The sequence below is a fragment of the Tripterygium wilfordii genome, chromosome 4 (genome assembly GCF_013401445.1).
Source record: "Tripterygium wilfordii isolate XIE 37 chromosome 4, ASM1340144v1, whole genome shotgun sequence".
Classification (NCBI taxonomy): Eukaryota; Viridiplantae; Streptophyta; class Magnoliopsida; order Celastrales; family Celastraceae; genus Tripterygium; species Tripterygium wilfordii.
The window spans coordinates 3887133-3910735 of NC_052235.1; the positions used below are offsets into that span (position 1 = coordinate 3887133).

The window sequence follows — 23603 nt, forward strand, 5'->3', positions numbered from 1 at the left end:
GGATTGCCATATTTTTATTGGCCATTTTTTTTGGTAACTTGGGCCTAGTTTGAAAAGAGGGTTCACACTGGCTGGGAGGGAACACTTGAAATGTGCAGGGGATCACAATCCACCATCACATCCAGCCTATAGCACAACTAACTTGATGAGTAAAGAATGTAAGATACCCTTAAAGAAAACTTGGTGAGTAAGATAAGAGGTAGCTCAAAGTCGTTTTAGTTGATTGATGGATGTATTGAATGAACTCACAGGGATGTTGATGGGGAGGTATAACGTCTGACAGAGGCCACAAACAGTATATAATAAACTTGCGGAAATACTTGGCTTTGGATTAAAGAGAAGGAAGTTTCTTGGAAACTCTCTAGTTGTTTTTCAAGAAATCAGTAATGATGTCATGTTGGTGTTTTAACCAAAAAGTTAAGAATGACCATTAGAAGTCAAGTATACTCCTCTATGATATCAATGATCTCCAATATAAAAGCATTCACAATGGTGACTTTTTGATGGAACATAAATAATGTATGAAGATTTGTGTTTTATTGATGTGATTGTATTGAAAAATGTGTTTTAGTAATGTAGTTGGACCAATAAAATGTATTGATATAATAATGTAAATTTGTTAACTTGATTTTTATGTAATAGAGGTAGAGCCCGATATTGAATTTTATGTAAAAATGTGTGTATATGTTGAAGTGGATTCCAATTGGAATGAAGTGAGCCAACAAGAAGGTATTGTCATGTCCATTTTTGCAAAGTTGACCCATCATTTTTTGGACAATAAATTATCACCGTTGTAAATCACTTTTTTACTTGGCATAATAAAAGATATATGAAATAGAGCAAATGCAATAGGACATTTTTGTGAGGCCAATTAAAATTTCACCTCTATTACATAAAAAGTCAAGTCAAACACGTATCCCAATACAATCACATCAACAAAACACATTTTTCAATACAACCACATCAATAAAACATAAATTTTTATATATTATCCATTCCCACCCAACATGGAGGTTGACAACATTTCATATCTCTATGTTGTCTATAACAAAACTACACCAAAACACAAAATCTCAATACAACCACATCAGTAAAACACGTCTCCCAATACAGTCACATTAACAAAATATAAAATCCAATACATTTTTATTGACACAGTAAAATTTTACCATTTTGGTTGTTAACCCTTTTGAGCCATCAAAGATCAACCATTGTGGTTGCTTAACAAAAGGGATTCCACCATTCCAAAAAAAGCTACTAGTATAAAGAGTGTGAGGTGGGGGAAAGGAGGGAGGGATGCATGAGACTTAGATTTACATTTCCCTCATCTTTTTGTAAAAAACAGGTGGAAAAGCCCAACCAATAAGCGAAAGCCACCTCATAAATTTAGGGTCTGTTTGGTGAAGCGGGCCACTTTTGTGGCCCACTTCATAACAAAAATTTTTGGACGGTTCTGTCCATAAAACGGGGCGAAACCGCCCTCCCATGCCTTTTTGCATGAGACCCACGTCAAAAGTTATTTTTTTTTTAAATTTTTTTTTTTTCCTATGCGTCCCATGTCTTTTTGCATGGACCCATGCCAATTGCCAAAACTTCTAATTTATATATTTAATAAATGCATATTTATATTATACATATTCAATATATTTATATTAATATTAAATAGATTTATTTTATTATATACTTATTAGACTAATTTTTTAAACAAGTTATTATAAATTTTTAATTTATAATATTATAAAATCTAAAATATTATTTTAATCCACAGTTTTTTCGCTAACGTAAGTATTTTAGTTCACCAAACACCTTATAATATTTAACAGAGCTCTCAATTTTTTTTTCTCACAACTCTTCTGTTAGTATTGAAAATCAATATAACCGCTTTACCAAACGGATACTTGACTCATTGGGTAAGAAAGCGTGACCTTTTTGACGTTCTGGGTGTCTCTGGGCCCCAAATCCAATAATACCTTGCTTGTACAATGATATAAAATGAAAGACTTGATGACTTTCTTTAAAAGACGAGAGGAGTATTTGAGAAACTTCTCATTAGGTCCGGTGTGAGAATATATTAACACCCATTTTCAATATTTATGGAGTTGTGTTAAAAGGACAGTACTACTGCAGCCAACAGCTTTCAACTCTGACTCCAGAATCAAGAGCTACAGAGGTTGGTATATCCTTTATATACATTGATATTGCTGCTGGCTTGCTTTTAATTTGTTCCAAAAATAGCCATTTACTTGCATATGCATGCATTGTAATGTCTGTTATCTTCCCTCTTAAATCGACTTGATTGTAATCAATAGAGAGAGTTGGGTCTTTCATTCTTGTTCTTGCTGGAAATTCTCTCCATTTACTTCACAAAAACTCTTTTAACCATTTAACGCAGAGTTCTCCCCATCTTATGCTTTGTTCCTATCTACGACGTGTCCCCATTTTGATAATGTTTTCAAAAGCAGAGACCCCAGTTTGCCCCAGATTAGGATTTATGTGGGCATTATAGAGTATTAATCATTTCAATAAAGAAGGAATAAAAAAAGTGAGTTTCATTTTCATCATATATATTATAGATTATGGACAAATATGTTTCTGTACACATGCTGCGATCATAAACGTGTCCCCGGTTAGACGTGCTAGACTCCACACCATGTCGTCTGTTATTGACACTCATGAACACCCAACCAGCCAACCTGTCTATTAAAATACAACTGTTAACTACAAATGTGCACCGCTATCTAAGGAAGAGTTCACGAGTTCTAAGCCCAATCAAGCTCGTTGTCAAAATGGACTGGTGACTTGAGGTTTGGAAAAGTGACGTGTTGAACTGGGGTTTCAGGTTTGGAAAAGTAACACACCACAGGGTATAATCTCACAGGTTTACCACGGAAATGGTGAATAAATCCAATTAGGCCCGTTGTCAGAGTGGACTGGTGACTTGAGATTTGGAAAAATAACACGCTGAACTAGGATTTTTCGGATTAAAAAAAAATGCTAGAGTGGGATTTAGTGGATGTTAAAAAAAAAAGAAAATCTTTAAACGGTATATAATATACCAAAGCACACGCAAAGGCACAACGCACGTTATTCTTAAACTTAAACGCGTTATCTCTTGGTCACGGATTAATTTCAGCTTGATGACACAACGCAGCAGCAGCACGATTCGCATTGATTCACAGCGCGATATGGTAGGGGCCGTCCATCGCCGAGCGATTCGATCTCTCTCTCTTTCTACTCATATACAATTATGGTCATTGAAGAAGATCATGTAAAATTTCAACGATCAGTCTAATTAAACCGCGAGAATATCGGATACTCGATCGGCCTGAAAAGGAAGCATCTCTACACTTGCTTTCAAATCAAGTAATTACCTAAACAAATTGATTTTTCACCACACTTTTTGCTTTTCACTAGTAGCTCAAAAGCTCTCACCGCCCTGTTACTGTTCCATTCGTTTCGTTCCTTCTCTGCAGCACAGTTTTATTGTTTTTAAGGAGAAGAATAAGAAGAAGAAGAAAAGAGACTCCAACAAAGGTATTTTCGAATATTTTGATTCTGGTGGTTTGATTTGTTAAACGATGACGATATCGTCGTGTTTTTCTCGATGATTCTCGTCCTCCTCGGCCGGTGCTTGTTTGGTGTGGAGGTCTCAGTCTCCGGAGTAGAGAGAGTGTTTACATAAATGGCTTTCGTAGGGAAAAAAATTGTCCGGAAAGCGAACTGTTTCGTGAACAGGAACGTTTGAAAATAGTTTTCGATTTGAAAGCAAAAAGCAAAACAAGGAAAAAATTATGTTAACGTAGCTGTTGTTCGAATTTCTGTGTTTTGTACAGTAAACGCGTTTTGATTTTTGTTTATTCTTTGTTCGTCGTTTACGCGTTAAACTACCACCATAGCTTCGTATTGTGGAGGATTCGGGCCCTCGGTCGGTGCTTGTTTGATTTGGATGTCTGTCACCACTCTCCAGTATAGACAGAGAGTGTGCTAAAATCACAGAAAACGACTTTCGAAGAAAAATAAATTTTCTCGGGGAAAACGAACCGTTTCGTTTTGAAATTAGTTTTTTCCTTATTTTTTACTTTCTGGGAAGAACTGAAATAAGAGAGAGAATAAAACAAGATAGAAAGAGGAAAGCAAATAATGGTGAAAAGTAATTCGGAAAGTAGACTGACGGTGCCATCTCTCCTGCGACAGTGACCAAATATGACTAGCTTATTCAAGGGGTCGCCATATCGGCGGCGCCGGGACCTGGAGGCTGGAAGTAGCCGCTCGGCTGACTTCGACAAGGAAGACGAGGCATCCTCCAGCCCTTTCTACATCCACAGCACCAAGAATGCGTCTATTGAGCGTCTGCGCCGCTGGAGGGTATTATTACTCTACCTATCTCTTCTATCTGTTTATATGCGATTTTGTTGCTATTTTTTGTACTTATGATTTGTGTTCTGAATTCAGAGTATGTGTAGCATCTACTTTTAACAAGTAATTTTGAGGAAAAGTTAATTGTAAACATATTGCGTAGTTTCTTTAAATTTGGACTCTGGAATTCGTGTTTTTTTGCCGTGAAAGGATAATAATGGGGTTTCTGAAAGTCCTGTGGGTTGCTGCTATTTCTTGGTGTGGACCTTATTGTTCTCACTCTGTCTTACTCTATTTTCACAACTATATGCTGCAAAGCTCATTAAGTTATGGTTTCTAGTTTTAGTCTTTATCAAGGTCTGATTATCTCATATGGTGTATTCAAGGCTGCTTGATTATAATATTATGGTTTTGAATTGACGTAACAAGCAATATTTTAAGAGTTTGTAGAAGAGTTATTAAGGAGGTTTTGGAAACCTTAAGTCACTCTCATAATATAATTTTTGTAAATCTACTCACCTGAAATAGAACTTGTAAAGTCGTAATGCTTTTCTTCTTGATCTTATTAGCAGGTCAGGGAGTACATAATTAAATGTTACAGAATTTCATATGTTTTTATTAGCATAATGAGTACTTGGTTTGGGTATTGACTGAACCATTTTTTTTGCAGCAAGCAGCACTTGTGCTGAACGCTTCTCGTCGATTCCGGTACACTTTGGACTTGAAAAAAGAAGAAGAGAATAAGCATACTTTGAGGAAGATTAGAGCACATGCACAGGCCATACGTGTATATAGATCTTATTAATTAAATGTTTTGTTTTATAATGAAACCCATACTAATATTCCTAATTTGTTGTTCTTTTTTTATTTTTCTTTATTAGGCGGCGTATCTTTTCAAAGAAGCTGGGGAACGTATTAATGGTACTTCTTTTTTGGGTTTTTCTTCATGTGTAATGTGTTAAACTTCGTTCAAAGTCTTTTGTGGAAACAAACATGAATGTTTTTGATTTGCCAATTATGTGTTGTGGCTGCTGTTTGATTCATTCAACATCTGTTGTATTTTGTTGTGTTTCTTAGCAGTAATATCAAATTTCTTGGGCTTGATAATCAAATAGGGACCTCATGTTCTTCAATACTTCTTGAGGGATTTTGTTCTTCACGACCATCTTGTGCCATTTTGTTAAATTTTTGATTCGTTACTTTTTGATGTATTTGAGTTTGATACGTATATCTCCTGCTCGAAAAAAGAAAAGACACAGTGTGTAGATCTCATCGTATCTTTCCTATTTCATCTTGTTGTGACCATAGCAAGTATCAACTTGATTTAATTTGGCAGAAATGAATACATTAAGTGAAATGGTGAAAAAATCTTAGTTTCCGATTAGGTGTGATACCTAGATTTTCCTGAAGTACTAGACCTTTGAGCTTGCTGTAGCCTCGTGGTTGAATGTTTAAATTGGTGATGTTGCTGTCTCGTGGTTATTTCTTCACATTCAAATCATTTATGGTCTTCTTGTCCTTGTATCACATCTTTTAATGTACCAAATGCCGGTATTGTCAGTATTGAGTTTTTCTTCGATGTATCATAGTTTTTTAGTTCTGGGTTACATCATACATGAGGGTATTGTCAGTATTGAAATTTTCTTTGATGTATCTTAGTTTTAGTTCTGGGCTATTTTTCGTGTAACCCTTGTCTTTTCACATGATGTTCGGTGATAAGGTTTTTTACAGCACACTGTTGTTTGAAAAGTTGTATTAGGTGATGTGATGAGAGAGATTTTGCCTTTTGTTGTCAGATATCGCAAAATTTCCTCCAACACCTGATGGCGATTTTGCAATTGGTCAAGACCAACTTTCTACACTGACGAGGGATCATAAACTTAATACCTTACAACAATATGGGGGGGCAAGTCTAGCAAATGTTAATTAGTGCTTTATTTTATAATTTCTTTTGTATTCTCATCTTTTTGTGCCTCTGCATCAGGTTAAGGGGCTATCGGATATGTTAAAAACAGATATAAACAAAGGGATTTCTGGGGATGATACTGATTTACAGAAGAGGAAAATTGTGTTTGGATCAAATACTTATCCTCGAAAGAAAGGGAAGAATTTTTTGGTAATTCTTTGAGCAAAGTTTTGTGATCTCTATCAGTTTTCCTCATAGGTTATGGATTCCCCTCACTTCTTTATGGGAAAGTATGTATTGTCAATTTCACATTTTGTCATACTCATTTTTTTTCTCCTGATTTTTCCGTAGACATTTGTTTGGGAAGCTTGCCAAGACCTTACTCTTATCATATTGATGATAGCTGCGGCAGCTTCTTTGGGATTGGGCATAAAGACAGAGGTGAGCAAGATCATGGAACGGTTTATTGTGTTTCCCTTCTATTTGGGTATAATGCCAAAAGATTTCTCAATGCTTGGAATTTTGTGCAGAATGTTTTGTAATTTTCAAAACTTCGTTGTTGTCCATGATAGCTTGATAATTTGTTCCTTAATGCATTTAGAATTAGCCGCTTTCTTTTTTTCTTATTTTGGTTTGAAGGTGATACAATCAATGCATCACATGCTGGAATTGTAGGATAAGATATCAGCATTTTGCAGATTGATATTTTTATGAATTGAAATTGACTTTGCTTCCCATGGCCTTTTGGATTTAGAAGTAGTTATCTTTTCCTTTTACCTCACAACTGAATTAGTAGTCTTTTGATAGATTAATATCATGAAAACATGGCTGGAGAGCTGATGGCTTGGAGGTTACTTACTAAGGCAAGGGCAAGAGGAAATATTTTATCCTATGATCGCTTGTTCATTAGAAAGGAAGAAAAAGTTCTTGTGGGCAAGGATAAGTTAATAGACAATTGGTTCTTTACTTGAAATTTTGGGTATCAACTATCAAGGCAATGCAACCATATGCTTATAATTCTTTGCCCTGTTGTAACTTAAGACTTTATTGTTTTCTTTCCTTTCTCTGTTGTTCTCTCCTTTGTAGTCAGATTTCTCCTGTGTACTCTATTTTTGCTTGTCTGGCATTGCACTTTCTTAGTGCACCTCTTTAAATTTTCTCTTTTGCATTCGAAGGAAAAAGATTTCTTTTGCCCTCTTCTTTCTTTTCTGTTACCTTTTGGCCCTTAACATATAGCTGAAGACGAATTCTCTATTTTTTTTGGTATCGTGATTTCATGCCTTCTGCATCATTTCTCTTAATAGGGCATCAAGGAAGGATGGTACGATGGAGGAAGCATTGCTTTTGCAGTTCTTCTTGTCGTTGTGGTGACAGGTATGAAGTTGGATACCTAATTTTAGTGAAATATTGAAATATTTAAAATACTTCTGTACCTGTACTTTTTTCACAGTTTTGAACATGGTTATTGGTGGATTTAATATAATGTGTTTTTTTTTAATGTCAATTAACATATTTTTTCCTGAGAATTGTTTTATAGATACTTGGTTTTGATAGGATGTTGCCATACTAATTTTTGAATGACAGATTGTGGTAATCTGTTGGGTTAATCATCAGTGTTTCTAGAATATATATTGTAGATCAGCTAACTTATCACCATCAGTAATTTTCTAAGACTAATTTCTACTGCTGGATAACCTGTTCATTTTGAGCCTTATTTTTATCTCGAAGATCAGTTTTATTGGATCCCGTCCTTGCCTTCTATTGCAATGACTTTCTTTATGATGTAAATTTTAAAATGCGACGAGGGTTGAAGTGAAGAGCTAAAATAGTATTTATTGATTTGAGTGGCATCAGCATGTAATCAGGTGGTCTTAAATCTCCTGTTTGCATGTTGTCGTTTCCCTTAGGCTCTACTTAGTGGTTACTTTGGGGTTGTGTGGTGGGTGGGGGAGAGGAAGGGGAAAAAGTTTACCTTCCCTTGCTTTGGAGTTCATTATCCCACAATTTCCCTTTCAATCCTTGACACAGTTACAGATTTCGAACCACAAAACAAGTTCTCTGCAATACAGAAGCAGTGCCGCATATATCTGTCACTCCCAATTCTGGCTGTGGGTTTTACTTCCTTTCTGTTATATTAAGTAACATTTCAAAATCTAAATTTGAATGTGAAAATTCTAAGACACTTCCCCACCGACCGTGGAAAGTGGTAAGCTTTTCCTAGAGGCATGATGTGATTTTGATTCGAGAGTATACGTTATGGGACACATAAGTGTTCCATCTTGACGCCAGCTTGGCAATTCTCCGGAGATATTCATATTGTAATTCTGTTTCAAGTATACGAGAGTCAATTACGAAGCTGATTTTTTTCCTTGACGAATTTTGGTGATAAAGCTATTGCCTGCTTGCAGTGTGTTACTTTTACGTATTCACTCATAATGGATACACATGCGCACATGAGTTAGATTTAATGTTTTCGGGGCTCTTTGATTGCTCTTCAATCAGATCATATATATTTTTTTCCTTTTTAGTTACTCTTCTTTTTTCAACGAGCTTCATATTGCTCTTAAGTGGTCAAAGAGATGAGGCATCTTGTGCCACAATTATTTTTTTCCCCACCCTCTACATTTAGTTATTGATGTGTCATTCGATGGTCTGCCATCTTTGGAAGCTTATCATCTGTAAATACAGAGTATTGTTCTTATTAGGTGTGGCCGTGTGGGTTTGTGCTCTTACATGTTCCCTTTCTTGGCTGCAGCTATAAGCGATTATAAACAATCTCTTCAGTTCCAAAATCTAAATGAGGAGAAGAGAAATATCCGTTTAGAGGTTTGCTGCTAGTTTTTTTTTTAATTATTTTTTTTATCACTTCTTGATTATGGTTTGGGATATAACATATAAGTGCTTACTACTGAGCCAAAAAAGATTATTAATTTAAGGAAAAAGCAGTGGAACTTTTAGAATTTTAGGGCACAAGTATATTTTATTCTATATTCATTAGCTGTTGTTGAACATAATTCTGCATATAGTTATGTTTATGAGAATGGTTGTGGGCTTGAAGGTCAGCTGCTTTCAATTTTTGGCTTTATCTGGGGGTAATATCATAATGGAGTCTATATATTCTGTTTTCGCTGCTCGTGATTAGAAAGAGTGAGTGTCAAACTACCTTGTTCACAACATATCAATTTCCTTTGCACGCTGTCAAGGTTGCTTTGTACCGGTCTGTGCATGATAAGTTAGAATGTCATAAGCAAATTATGAGAATTTGTCTATTCTTACGATTTTTAAGGGTGAACTTCAATAGTTTTCATGGGAAATAAAACCCATAGTTTGCTATGGCTGCTGTACATATTACAAAAATCATACCATTTTTAACGCATGCTTTGGCATGGAATTTGAAAAATTTTAGGCCATTGATGGATGTTTAAAGATAAAAAAATGCATCAAATAAAAATTTTAGGCATATGGCTGTTCCTTTTTTTTTTTTTGATTCATAAGAAGAGTGAAGTGTCTGCAGGGTGCTTTTAGATAATACCAAGTTAGGATAGAGGACTGGCGGAGGTTATGGCCATTCAATTGTATAATGAAACTCTGTTCGGGGAAATATTTTTTTTTTCTTACAATTATGTGATTGTTTTGTTAAAGCATATTGCTGTGCTTTTGCATTTTACACTCAAGTTCTGGAAGATCTTTGCAGTTAATTGCTCTTGATCATCTAAACATTATGATTGGTTTTTTTTCTTCGTTTGAGTTTATGGTTTGTGACAATTTTTGTAGGTTGTTAGAGGCGGTAGAAGAGTAGAAATTTCAATATATGATATTGTGGTCGGTGATGTTGTTCCTCTCAACATCGGTGATCAGGTAAGTGTTTCATTCATTTTGTTGCATCTTTAACTTGTTATTGACATGGCATCCTAAATTGGATTATAGGTCCCTGCAGATGGTGTTGTAGTTTCTGGTCATTCTCTTGCAATTGATGAATCTAGCATGACGGGAGAGAGCAAGATTGTAAGCCTTCCTCTCAAAATATTCTTACTTGGTGTTTTTTTCTTTGATGGGTAAATTCCAATGAATTGAATGTTGATGTGGCCGTGGGGATTAAGTCCAAACATTTAGGAAGGATATCGATTTATTCTTAAACCATACCCACCCTAATGATGGTAGTTACTTTTTCATGACAATGTAACCATATATTATGTATTTTAGAAATGATTGCTGATATCTCATCTTTTTTTTTTTTTTTTTTTTTTTTTTTTCCTTCCTTTTAGATTCACAAAGATTCCAAAGATCCATTTCTGATGTCTGGATGCAAAGTAGCAGATGGTAGCGGAACTATGCTGGTAAATTTAATTTTATATATCATTTACTTTTCTGAGTGGTGGCATTATACGAACTGCTGCATTTGGACTGTACACCTTAAGAATTTAAAATTGTTGTCGAAATCCTACGAGGAAGTTTCAGGCGCTTTTCCTTTTGTGCCAACCTATTTAGAGGGGGTGTTGCAAAGTGAAGTTGTGTGTCACTATTGGAGTTTTGATCTACCACCCCTTCGCTATCTTCTCTTTGCAGGTAACTAGTGTTGGTATTAATACTGAATGGGGATTGCTTATGGCTAGTATTGCTGAAGATACGGGAGAAGAAACTCCTTTGCAGGTTGGCATTGCTTATTGGTTTTTTTTAATTTTTTAACTAAGGCTTGAACCCTTGTATATATTATGTTTATCATCAATTGACTTTTGATAGGTACGCTTAAATGGGGTTGCAACTTTTATTGGCATTGTTGGTCTCACGGTTGCATTTGCTGTTTTGATTGTCCTTCTAGCCAGGTAAGTCAGACTTTGGTAAAAGACCCGTCCTACCTTTTGCTTTCTTCCGGTAAATCATTAGACATGATACATTTATTCAATTTGTCCAGATACTTTACTGGCCATACGAAGAATTCAGATGGAAGAATTCAGTTTATTCGTGGCAAGACAAAAGTTGGTCAAGCCATTGACGAGACCATTAAAATTATCACTGTTGCTGTATGTCCTGATAGATTCATTGTTTCTGTTTTATAGCCATGAAAGAGCTATGATTTTCATTATGTTGAGCAACTATTCTTTGTGTTAAACTAATATTAAAATCTTATATATAGGTCACAATTGTTGTAGTTGCAGTGCCAGAGGGGCTCCCTCTAGCCGTTACTTTAACGTAAGTTCTTTCTTGTCAATGTTGTCTTGCTTTCTGTTACAACTCTGTCATGTTGTTTAAGTTGCCTATCTTGATAAATTTTATAGGCAGTTACATAATGGTAGGGACGAGGATAGTTATGTAACATACAATGTAGACAGGAAAGAAGCTAAGAAGGTTATATGAGAAACACACCACAAAGCATATGTTGAGTTATGTAACAAGTTAGATGCAAGAGATGGAGAAAAATATATTTATAGGCTAGCTAAAACACGGGGAAGGAAAACTAGGGACCTAAATAATGTAAATGCATCAAAGATATCGATGATGGTGTTTTGGTGAAGGACGTAGAAATTAACGAGGTGGAGAAATTACTTCAATGAGTTGCTTAATGGCGGCCACGGAAGAATATCGAAGACCTCCATATCTCCCCTGAGAATAGGGATCTTTGGTATATAAGACGTATTAGGGTGATGGAAGTGAATGAAACCTTAAGAAGAATGCAAGGGGATAGAGCCATTGCAATGTGAAAATGCGTATGAGAAGTAGGAATAGTATGGCTCACTAAGCTATTTAGATCTAAGGTAGGAGTAGCACCAACTGAAAATAAGTTGCGAGAAAACTGTTTAAGATGTTATTGGCATGTACAATGTAGAGATAATGGTGTGGCGATGAGGAGAATCGAGAGAATTTGTATAGGAGAGTAGAAAGCGAAGAGAAAGATCTAAAAGGAGGTGGCTTGAAGTAGTAAGAAAGGATATGGATTCAATAGGAGTTGATGAAAGTATGATCTTAAATAGAATTGAATGGCGGAAACGATTACATGTAGTGAATTCATGTTGATTTTCTCATAGACTTATGTAGATAACCTCAAACTTTTGGGATGATCTTGATAAATTTTGGATAGCCATCTCTCTTTCACCCAAAGAGGTTATGCTGTCCAATATTGCTTTCTTTAAGCGCATTCATTCTAGACTCCATAATGTGGCTGATGGTTTACTCTTGCTTGTATGCGCTTTATAACGGTAGATTAGTTCAATATTTTGTTTATTCCTTTATCCCATTTCTCATTTTTCCACATATTTCCTTTTTCTCATGTCTTGCTTTCATCCTTTCCTTTTGGACATGATACAGCCTTGCCTACTCAATGAGAAAAATGATGGCAGATAAGGCTTTGGTATGAATTACTTCCCGTTTCAGTCATACTTCTGTCAGACCTTGGCACAGCCATATGTTTTGTAGGAATAAATTTATTCTAAGAATAGAAGTTGTGTTGCAGGTGCGGAGGCTTTCTGCCTGTGAAACCATGGGCTGTGCAACTACTATTTGCAGTGACAAGACTGGAACCCTAACTCTGAATCAGGTCCATATGTTTTAGCATATTATCGATTACTTATTAGGCTCATGTTGCTTGATTTATTTCAAGCATGGATTCTTGTGCATATGCATCTTTTCCAGCCATTAAGTTTGGTTGACTTTTACAAAGCTATTTTCTTTCCAATGCTCAGTTGCTTGCTCTTTTCATTGTATATGGAGCATATAATAAAGAAGTAAGGTTTAGTTCAGTTCAAACCTTATGAAACAAATAGTGCTGAATTAAAATTTAAAATTTTGAAATTCAAATTAATGTCAGATTTTGTTGATGATGATTTGTTGCGATACAATCCACTAGACTATGAAGGGGTTTGATTTAGTCACTACATAATTTCTTCTATGGGATATGGTGGAGAGTGTTAAAGAATTGCTTCTTTCCCTCTACAAAGTGTTGACATGTTTCTCTATATACAGATGACGGTGGTAGAAGCTTGTGTTGGTGGGAAAAAGGTTGAATCTCCAGACAGCAGGTCGGAGTTATCTCCCCTGCTTACATCTTTGCTCATTGAAGGCATTGCACAGAATACAACTGGCAGTGTATTTGTCCCTGAGGTTGGTTTGGAAGAGTTATTGAGCAAAAATATGAGTAGTACACAATATAATATTTCGCTTCATGCCGTTGCTGGTTTTGAGTAGGGTGGAGGAGAAGCAGAGGTTTCTGGATCTCCAACAGAGAAAGCAATTCTAACGTGGGCAGTCAAGGTATTTCCCCACCGTCGTCCGCCAATCTAATATTTCTTGATTATTCATGTTATTAAATTTTCTTTGTAAAATTGATCTGGTTGAGTACTTCCTCATCAACAGCTTGGGATGCATTTTGGCGCTGTTAGATCAGAATCTACTATTATCCACGTCTTCCCGTTCAACTCTGAGAAAAAGAGAGGCGGTGTGGCTCTGGAATTGGTAACGTGACTGCAAATTGACCACTTTTATGGTTTCATGTACTCATAGGGATGGTAGCTTTATAAAATGGTTTATTATTATGCATTTTCTTGTCCACCATTGTTGGAGTGTGCTAGGATAGGAGAAGAAATGAATGGGGCTGGAGTTAATTTTAAATGGAGGTATTTTTCCCCAAATCAATTGAGATAATTTAGGAATTGCTACGTAAATAGTAAACTAGAAGAACTAATCCTAGATGATATATTTTGTTGATCTGGGGATGACAACACAACAGAAACCCAAATATCTTGTCGATAGCAGTTTATCTGGATGCATCTGTCATTTTCTGACATAAGTCAGTAGATCTTCACCTATACAATAGGAAAAGAGAGATGTGAGTGTGTGACCATGGGGTAGTCAGCAGAATGAAAAATAATTCAATTTTTTTTGAATACTAAGCTTGTGTTATACACTTTTTTTTTTCTTTTAAAATGTTTTGTTGACTTGTCTTGTATCTGGTATTTTGTACCGTCCATCTGTTTGGGTTGCACTTGCTTAGTGACACCTTCAAGTTCTTTTGCATTCAAATAGGAAAAAGGTATTGTACACTTAATTAGAGTGACGAGGAGTAACTATGGAAGATACTAACTTCCCATTGTCATTAAATTGGTAAAGCTAATATCTCCCCAAGGGTCTCGTTCTTTTCTTGGGAAGCCATTTGCGAGAAAATTCTCACCATGGATAGTCCGCAAAAAAGAGGTCTTCCCCTTTGTATGAGATGCACTTTGTCAAGGAAGACAAATAATCCGTTAATCAAAATTTTCTCCACTGCACATGGACTAGGAGAATCTGGTCCACTAGCCAGAACCTCAAGTGTATTGATGGTTGGTCATTAGTGACTTAGGTTAAGCTCATGGTTTCCTTGACTTAGTAATACGCTTTTTAAAGCTCTGAAAGATCCTGGAAGCCTTGTGATGGGATTAGTTGGGCTTGGACTTGGGCTTGGGAAAGTGGATAATATCGTACAATTATAGTCAAGTTTGGTTAAGTGAGTCCATTGGTGTTTCCTAAAAGGTGGTATCGGAGCGAGGTTATTTAGCTTGAATATGGGTTGTACACGTTTGACTCTTGGTTCCACTTGGTGGGCTAGAACCTAGACCACAAGTGTGGGGAGATTGTTGAGAAGAGTCTCACATCGCTAAAATAAAAATCTAAAGGACATGTTATAAGCTCATGGTTTCCTCGACTTAGTATGACGCGTTTTAATTCCGTGAGCCCTGAAAGGTGTGGAAGCCTTGTGATGAGTTGGGCTTGGGAAAGCAGACTGTATCTTACAATAATAGTTAAGTTTGGGCAAGTGAGTTCATTGGTATTTCCTAAAAACGAAAGCAGAACAACACTTTAAAGTAGCTGAATGTTCTAAATTTTATTCATAAAATATACTTATTACATTGTCTACATCCCTAACATGGAAGCATAAATTTTTTAGATAGAAACTAGAAGTTCTAAAGGCAGTCAAACAAGTAATAAATGCTAGATAATTTCCAAGATTAAGTAAGATACCAAGACTGATTGATATTTAAAAAAACTGCACTACCACTTGATAATTCCCAAACTTGTCAACAAAAGGTCATTATTGCAAAATTTGCAGCAGCAGGGTTGAATAATTCTTTTGTGTTTTTATTTACAGCCCGACAGTCAAGTCCATATACACTGGAAGGGGGCTGCAGAAATTGTCTTAGCTTCATGTACTAAGTACATAAATGAAAAGAACCAAATGTTGGTGATGGATGACAACAAGGTATGGAAAAACAATTGACTCTGCCTGTCTGTATTTATTTCTTTAAATATTTTGGCTTCTATGCAAGATAAGGTTTTCAAAATGTAAAGAAATGGGTTTTTAATGCATTTTTGAAATTCTTTGAACTATGTCGGGTGGTTTGAGTTCTAGTCAGACGTAGTTTCTGCTGGTTATTAGAAAAATCCTACAACTGCGTTATATGACTTAAAAACTGTGCATAATATCATCATAATGGTCTTTTAGTGAAGCTGATCTTGATTTGTAGGTGAATTATTTTAAGAAAGCTATTGAAGATATGGCTGCTAGTAGTTTGCGTTGTGTTGCCATTGCATATAGACCATGCGAGAGGAGCGAAATTCCAGTTGATGAAGAGCAGCGCTCTCAGTGGAAATTGCCCGAAGATGATCTTATTTTGCTGGCTATTGTTGGTATTAAGGTATCCATGCCGTGAGACCCCCAGTTAGAAGTTAAAATTTTGAAATTTCTGACTCAACAATATTCGGAAATGTCTATTAATTGATTTTTTTTATTTTTTAATTTTGTTTGTTAACAGGAGGCTTTTACATTATTGTTCTTCACTTTCTTTTTGTTTGTGAATTATACATACATCAGTTTTTGTATGTTAAAATCATCTATTATTAGAACAGTTCATTGCCAGAATAATTCGGTACCTTTGTTACTTGTTATTGAATATGATGGTTACTGTCTTTAATACTTTTCTTTGTTTAACTCATTTTCGTTCTTTTTCACGTTTCCTCATACAATAGAAGATGATGTTATTAATTTCGTTTGCAACTGTTTTAGAGTAGTATTGCACTTGACATTCTCCATGATGTTATAATTCAAATGACATAAGGCAGCTTGTCATGCTTATATTAATATATTGGCTTTCTATCTTTTAATTTTTTTTTAAAGTGTACTAATTTTTATGGAAAATGATTGCAGGATCCATGTAGGCCTGGAGTCAAAGAATCAGTGCGACTATGTCAAAATGCTGGTGTGAAGGTACTATTTCTAGAGATTTAATTTTGTATAATCATGAAGGCTTTTTGTATGACCTTCTGAATTTTTTTATTGCTTGGTTACTATTTTTGGCATGCCATTTATCATCAGCTATTGTTTCTTGTGAGGCGGGGAAGGTCCATCATAGTGGAGCATGGTAATAACACAAGACCTGATTTAACCCTGCTCTTCAAACTGAAACTAGTTCAGCATAATTCAGAAGTACCAGACCCCTGACTTAAATAAGACATAGAAATACAAAGAAATAAAGCCTGCTGCGCTTTTGTTCTTAAATGAGTGACCAAGAGCACATGAGTTAGATCAAAAAATATTTATTCTTGGTTAGAATTCACAATCATTTTTAGGTTTTGACAGAGATTTTTTTTATCTAAACCAGGTAATTGTAGCATTGTTCTTATTTTTTTTTTGACTTTCGTAGTGATTGTTACACCTTTCTTTCCTTTAGGTAATCAAGTCTCTTGATTATTGTCATTTGTTCTGTTTGGGATTTCTGTGGTTTCGCTAAGTGGACTATGCTATGCGCAATTAGATTTTGTTTGGTGAAGGATTGCTACTGGATTGGAAATATAATCTTTTTTAGGTTTTGACGGTTTTTTTTTATCTAAACAAAGTAATTGTGGCATTGTTCTTGTGTTTTTTTTTTGTGACTTTCATAGTCAATGTTACACCTTTTCTTTCCTTTAGGTAATCAAGTCTCTTGATTATTGTCATTTGTTTAGTTGGGGATGTCTGTTGTTTCGTTAAGTGGACTATGCTATGTGCAATTAGTTTTTGTTTGGTGAAGGATTGCTACTAGAAGCTATGTGAAATAATTGCTTTCTTTATGCATGGAAATTAAGTACATTGTTTGCTAAGGAGTTGCTTCGCTATGTAAAAGTAAAGATCCAGAGAATATCAAGTAGGTTAAATCATTTCCGGCTGGCTTGCTTTATCCTTTATTTACTGGATTGAATCTCTTTCATTGGAATCATGCAGTTCTTCGTTGTACTTTTGCAAAACATTCTTGCCAATGTTTATGTAGTTCTTCTTCGTCATGTCATATTATTAATAATCAGATGGAACTGTCTACTTTGACATATAGGTGCGTATGGTCACTGGTGACAATATCCAGACTGCTAAAGCAATTGCTTTGGAATGTGGGATACTTGGTTCAGATGAAGATGCTGTGGAGCCCAATATCATTGAAGGAAGAGCGTTTCGTGCTCTATCAGATGAACAAAGAGAGGAGATTTCTGAGAAGATATCGGTATGAATTAACTATACTAAAATGTTGTTCGTTCTGCATTCAATTTTTTTCTGTCCTTATTCTAGTTGTAACTTTTATTAGAGGCAAATTAGGTAGTTATGGAGGAAGCAGGGTACTGCTCAAAAATAAAAAGATAAACAACACTCGTGCACAAGGCTCCCTTGGTGGGTGGGGTCGGGGACAAATGATATGTACGCAGACCTTATCTTCGCATAATATGTGGAGAGGCTTTTTTAGGAACTGAACCTATGACCTCTAGGTTGCACCTCTACTACTTTACCCCTGCTCAAAAATAAATAAATCGAAAATATGGAGGGTGAGCCAGTGCCCCCTGGCCTAACTAGAGGGCTTGACTTTTACGTTCTTCGAATAAATATCCTTTCTTGTAAACCCTTGGTCCTGCATTTTTTTCCAAATTTGTTGTTTTCTTTAATAACAATGTGGACAAAAGCGAAGCTTTTACAACTTTTTTTTTGTCTTTTACATCATTGTTTTTTCTCGATATCTCTTATATAGAACATGCACGTACATGTCCTCTCATCTGCGTTAAAGTTTTAGCTCAGGAACTGGTAGAAGGTACTAATTTTTCTGTTTGATGGACAGGTGATGGGACGATCTTCACCTAATGACAAGCTTTTGCTTGTGCAAGCATTGAAAAAGAGGGGGAATGTTGTGGCTGTAACTGGTGATGGCACTAATGATGCTCCAGCATTAAATCAGGTTTGGCAGTATGTTATTATTTGCTGGATGTAGAGTTTTATGGCATTTTATTAGAGTTGATTGAGAAATGGGGATCTCTGAAATTTGTTGGACAAGAAGCATTTGGATGTTCCTTAGGATAGAAGAGATTGGAATATTTTCTTTTTTTAGTAGAGTCTTATGGCATTTTATTAGAGTTGATTGAGAAATGGGGATCTCTGAAATTTGTTGGACAAGAAGCATCTGGATGTTTCTTAGTATGGAAGAGATTGGAATATTTTCCTTTTTTAGTAGTTTTTTGTATGCAAACAAAATGATGAATCATATTTCCAGGTTGTCAGCATCTTTCGTGGAGAATGACATGCATAACATTGTAGCAGCAGTTGGTCATTTTGCAACTGAGGTTTGGCTGAGGGGTTCTTGGTGGGACCCCTAGTCGCCTTTCTCTGTATTTGTATCTTAGGCTCCATGTTGCCTCGAGTTATCTTCCTAATTAGCTTCTTTTTTGAAGTATATTGACTTGATAATTACATGCAAATATGTGGCATAGCGGTAGAGTTGCAGGTGTAATCTAGAGGTCGCTGGTATTCCTGGAAACGCGCCTCTCCACGTATTATGTGGGGAAAGGTCGACGTACATCCTGCCTATCCCCGACCCTGCCTACTGCGAGAGACTTGTGCATGGAAGTTGTTTTGCCTTCTTTTTTTTAATATTATCTTGATAATTAGGGGAGTTGTCCCCTACCCCGCTCATTGCGGGTGCCTTGTGCTTGGGAATTGTTTACCTTTTCGCCTTGATAATTAAGTATTTATTGATTTTCTGCAATCATTGAACACTTTTGGAACTATACATTTTGGGTTTCCAGGCTGATATAGGTCTTGCTATGGGTATTCAAGGGACAGAAGTTGCTAAAGAAAGCTCAGATATTATTATATTGGATGATAATTTTGCCTCAGTTGTGAAGGTTGGTAGGAATATTTTGATCTATTGTTTTTCATGTGTCTGAAATCTTATTACTTGGGAAGGGAAAACTTTAATACCTTCCTTGATTGTGCAAATTCAACCTGGTGCATATAATTATGTTCATCAACTATTCATGTGATTCTTGGGAAATGTTTCTTTTGGTTATCTATGCATTCCCTACATTTTGATTTCATATTCTCCCTATCATTATCTTGTGTTTATTTTTTGATTTTTTCCACACATGAGGTTAGATCTACATGCGAGTATGTGGCCCAATAGTAGAGTTGCAAGGGTGCGACCTAGAGGTCATGTGTTCAATTCTTGAAACAACCTCCACATATTATGTGGTTTTCGTACATTCTGCCTATCCTGACCCCGTCTATTGCAGGAGCCTAGTGCATGGGAGTTGTTTACCTTTTTTTCATGAGGCTAGGTGTATAATTTTTCTTCTTAATATGTAATCACTTAAACAAAACTTTCCCTGGATGGTGAGCTTTTATGAGCCAACTATTATAGCGTTTGAAAGTAGAAAGCATATTGATAATAGCTCCGAATCTATGGTTGATGTAGGTTGTTAGATGGGGCCGATCTGTATACGCAAATATTCAGAAGTTCATACAGTTTCAGCTTACAGTTAATGTTGCTGCTCTTGTTATAAATGTTGTGGCTGCAGTTTCTTCTGGCAATGTTCCACTAAATGCAGTGCAGGTTTGTTTGCTCATAAGGCACTCAACTTACTCCCCCATTACTCTTGTTGGAAGGGCCCTCAGTTGCTGGCACATGCAGATTAGTTAACTCACTCTGTTCTTTTTTCATAGCTTCTCTGGGTTAATCTTATTATGGATACCCTTGGAGCACTAGCTTTGGCCACTGAACCACCAACAGATCACCTTATGCTTAGGCGCCCGGTTGGTCGAAGGTAAGAGTTTGTTACACCGTTTGTGTATGCTTCTAAAGTATTGATGGCCTTAAAAATATACTGATGGATATGTTTGTCTAGGGAACCTCTTATAACGAATATCATGTGGAGGAACTTGTTGATACAGGTATGTGTTGATTTGTCATCAGTTGTTCTTTTACCATGACCATCACATGTCAATTCCCCTTTTGTAGAATGTTTGCTGTCATTCTTTTTATAACGTGGTTCGGCATTTTCAGGCTCTCTATCAAGTGTCTGTATTACTCGTCCTCCATTTCCGGGGCAGGAGTATACTGAACTTGGAGCATGACAACGTTGCACATGCCAATAAAGTGAAGAATACATTGATATTCAACGCTTTTGTCTTCTGCCAGGTAAGTCAGAAGTCAGAACTGCAAAATATGTCCATTAGAAGGCATAAGACGGGTTTTTTTTTTCTATATCATAGATGATGTGGATAGAAAAAAATAACAGAGAGATTCCCAACTATTGAATCAGCTGACAGAACAACCTTACAACGGGATTGGTTGGGCACAGGGCGCAGTTTTTTTTTTTGGCTTGGGTGGGGTGGGGTGGGGTGGGGGTGGGTGAAGACACACTTGTGTAAATTTGGGTAAGTAAAACTATAACAGATTGACGGGGGATGAGTAGAACTTTTAGTGTTGGGAAGTCATCTTACTGAACATGTGATTAGTGATTACATACAAGCTCGTGAACATTTTAACAAACAAAGGGGTCTTCTGGATTCGCTTCGCCTTACAGCCTTGCTTCCTTTGCCCTTCTTACCACATAAAAGACGTGATTTGCAGGTTCAGAAGGGGGAAGGCTATTCTGGCCAGGCAACAGAAATCTTTTTCTTGGAGTAGTGCGCTAGGAAGTAGGATTAGTGTGACCTTAGTCTAGTCCTCGACGTATTTATGTCCAACAAGGAGCAAAGATGTTTTTGTAGATTATTCTCAGCTGAAGGGCATGGATTAGTTTAAGCTGGGGTTCATCTCTCTATGGAAATGAATAGTGCTGATATAATTCCAATTAATACTATGGAGTTTGTTAAATTCCTGTCAATCTAAGAATATATTTCCTGAACGATTTTTATGTATTGAAACAGCTGAGGATAGGAAATAAGAAGTTGAAAATAGCAATGTCTTTCATTTTCTTTTGGGATAGTGAGTCGATATTTTTCAATTTGACTAAGGGGTAACATTCTCCTCAAGGTACTTTATTGTTTGCACACTTGTGCTTATGTAGGATTTCGTACTGTTAGAAAATCTTCTGTCTCTTGCCGTGATAATGAAGCTTGTCATGGTTATGCCAACTAGTGGCCATGTTAGTTTTGCTACCGTTCTCTCTCTCTCTCTTCATCTTATCAGCATGCATGTTTTTTTTTTTTGCCTATATGTTGAGCATTGTGGTTGTTCTTTTGTCATATGCAATCTTTGATTTATGGGCCGCTTACTGCTGCTGCCACCCATTTTTGCTCTACGTGGAATCCTATAAGTCCGTAACGAAAAGTGTTGTTTCCCTTGTTCTTTACGTTCTTATAGTTTATGTGAAGAATGAAAAAGAACTAATCGTTTGTTTTTGCAGGTGTTTAATGAGTTTAATGCTAGAAAGCCAGACGAGATAAATATTTTTAAAGGGCTTACTAAAAACTATCTTTTTATTGGAATAGTGGGGTCCACTGCTGTTCTTCAGGTGAAATTTATTAATTTTTACTGTCTGGCTTGGCTTGGAGATTTTGTCTCAAGTGGCTTACGGCCGTCTTGGTGTTGTGTAGGTCATCATCATTTTCTTTCTTGGGAAATTTACTTCTACAGTTAGACTGAATTGGCAACAATGGCTCATTTCGATTGTTATTGCTGTTATCAGGTCAGCTTGAAATAAAATTCTAAGATTTATGATTTTAGCATGTGATATTACTTGCACGTGATTGAAGGAGTTGGCAACAGTCGACATGTGAATAACTGAACTCATCTTCTGATGCTGCTGCTTTTGTGTGTTTGTCCATAGTTGGCCTCTTGCTGTCGTTGGAAAGCTGATACCTGTCCCCGAAACTCCATTGCATGAGTTCTTCACAAGATATCGTCGAAAGAGAAGTCCTGAGAGTAAGTATACCGTCTTTTATGATCCTCTTGTTACATATTGACGTAACAGTGTTCTAGAAGGTGTCTGATTAATTTTTTCTTGCGGATTTTCAGGTTAGTCTACCAAAGGCAGAAAAGATGTCTTGCAGTAGTAAACATCAGTTTGTCTTTTGTAAGTTTGCTGAGTGTGTTTTTCAGACGTAGTTTTTTAGCTTCTCAACTTTATACAACAGAATTGCAGGGAGTTCAATATAACTTCATCTACTTTATACAACAGAATTGCAAGGAGTTTTTATATAACTTCAGGTACATCTTTAGATGCCCAATACTAACAAGATGACCAAGAGAAGTGGCCTCTTTGTTAAGCCATCTAGCCCATCGTTTTTTTTTGGTGGTGGTGTTAAGGTTTTGATGCATTTCTTTTGTTGATATGCTGTTAGAATCAGACTAATGAATTCATATGGGAGGAAGGACTCATCTTATGTACAAAGTTGGAAGTTGAAACCAATGAATTGGTGATACTTTATATTTGTTTTTTTTGGAGTTTTTGGGTTCCTGATGTTTGGCCTGCTATTTTTCCCTCGGAACGAAAATATAAGGCTATAAAACCTAATTAGTGTTGTGGCCCTTCATTGCTTGCTCTTTAGCTCGAGAAATTCTATTTGAGTGGATCTGAGGACTGATGAACTCTAGAGTTAATTCCATTTTACTCTTTCACTACCCGAAGTGTTTCCTAGTCTTACATTCTGAGGATTTGAGTATGTTGAAATGTTTTTAAAAAAAAATGTGAAACGAAGCTTCCGTCACAGTTGAAGTTAAAAAAGGGATTAGCAAAGAAAACAATTGGATGTTTAAAAAGCAGTGACAATGATCTTTTCCTAAAAGTGACCAAAAACGAAGAAAGAAAAACGTTCCAAGTATAAATTTCAATATTAACCGTTGGTTTAATCTTACGGTCCCAAGTCGGACATCTCAGCGGGCTAAAAGTTGAGAAACGTTTTTCCGAGAAGGCGGAGAGCTGGAAGGGAAATGTTTTCATGCGTGATGGTGGTGTTGATTATCGGCGGAGGCGTTGGTACCCGGTGGAGGAGGAGGAGACGAAGAAGTCGAGAAGGTCGTCAATGCCTCCATCTAGATCTAGTCTTTTAAGCCGATTTGCCTCTTCTAGATCTAGTCTTTTA

At 36.3% G+C, this 23603-nt stretch overlaps 1 protein-coding gene across 4 annotated transcripts; it reads left to right on the forward strand.

Annotated features, from left to right (window-relative positions):
* Positions 1 to 2026: 2026 nt before the first annotated feature.
* LOC119996380 (calcium-transporting ATPase 10, plasma membrane-type-like) lies at positions 2027 to 22948 on the forward strand. 4 transcript variants are annotated; one of them, XM_038842977.1, is made up of 36 exons: positions 3081 to 3363; positions 3474 to 3534; positions 4195 to 4365; positions 5027 to 5143; positions 5238 to 5277; positions 6153 to 6262; positions 6341 to 6472; positions 6614 to 6703; positions 7567 to 7636; positions 9018 to 9088; positions 10037 to 10120; positions 10190 to 10267; positions 10528 to 10599; positions 10829 to 10912; positions 11003 to 11085; positions 11175 to 11283; positions 11397 to 11452; positions 12566 to 12608; positions 12711 to 12794; positions 13220 to 13357; positions 13442 to 13507; positions 13610 to 13708; positions 15378 to 15488; positions 15754 to 15924; positions 16434 to 16493; positions 17593 to 17757; positions 18361 to 18477; positions 19322 to 19420; positions 19990 to 20127; positions 20238 to 20338; positions 20420 to 20465; positions 20578 to 20712; positions 21926 to 22033; positions 22116 to 22207; positions 22349 to 22443; positions 22537 to 22948. In XM_038842977.1, the coding sequence occupies exons 3-36, from the start codon at positions 4204 to 4206 to the stop codon at positions 22539 to 22541; spliced, it is 3231 nt and encodes a 1076-aa protein (XP_038698905.1). In that variant the 5' UTR covers positions 3081 to 3363; positions 3474 to 3534; positions 4195 to 4203; the 3' UTR covers positions 22542 to 22948. The 4 variants fall into 4 exon arrangements, with proteins under 4 accessions (XP_038698908.1, XP_038698905.1, XP_038698907.1 ...); XM_038842979.1 differs by having other exon boundaries at positions 3479 to 3534; XM_038842980.1 differs by lacking the exons at positions 3081 to 3363; positions 3474 to 3534 and adding an exon at positions 2027 to 2170.
* Positions 22949 to 23603: the final 655 nt, after the last annotated feature.

Coding starts and splice junctions, on each gene's coding strand:
- LOC119996380 (XM_038842980.1), top strand. CDS start 4,204: ATGACTAGCTTATTCAAGGGGTCGCCATATCGGCGGCGCCGGGACCTG. Junction 4,366..5,026: donor AGCGTCTGCGCCGCTGGAGG/GTATTATTACTC, acceptor TTTTTTTTGCAG/CAAGCAGCACTTGTGCTGAA. Junction 13,709..15,377: donor GCGGTGTGGCTCTGGAATTG/GTAACGTGACTG, acceptor TTTTATTTACAG/CCCGACAGTCAAGTCCATAT.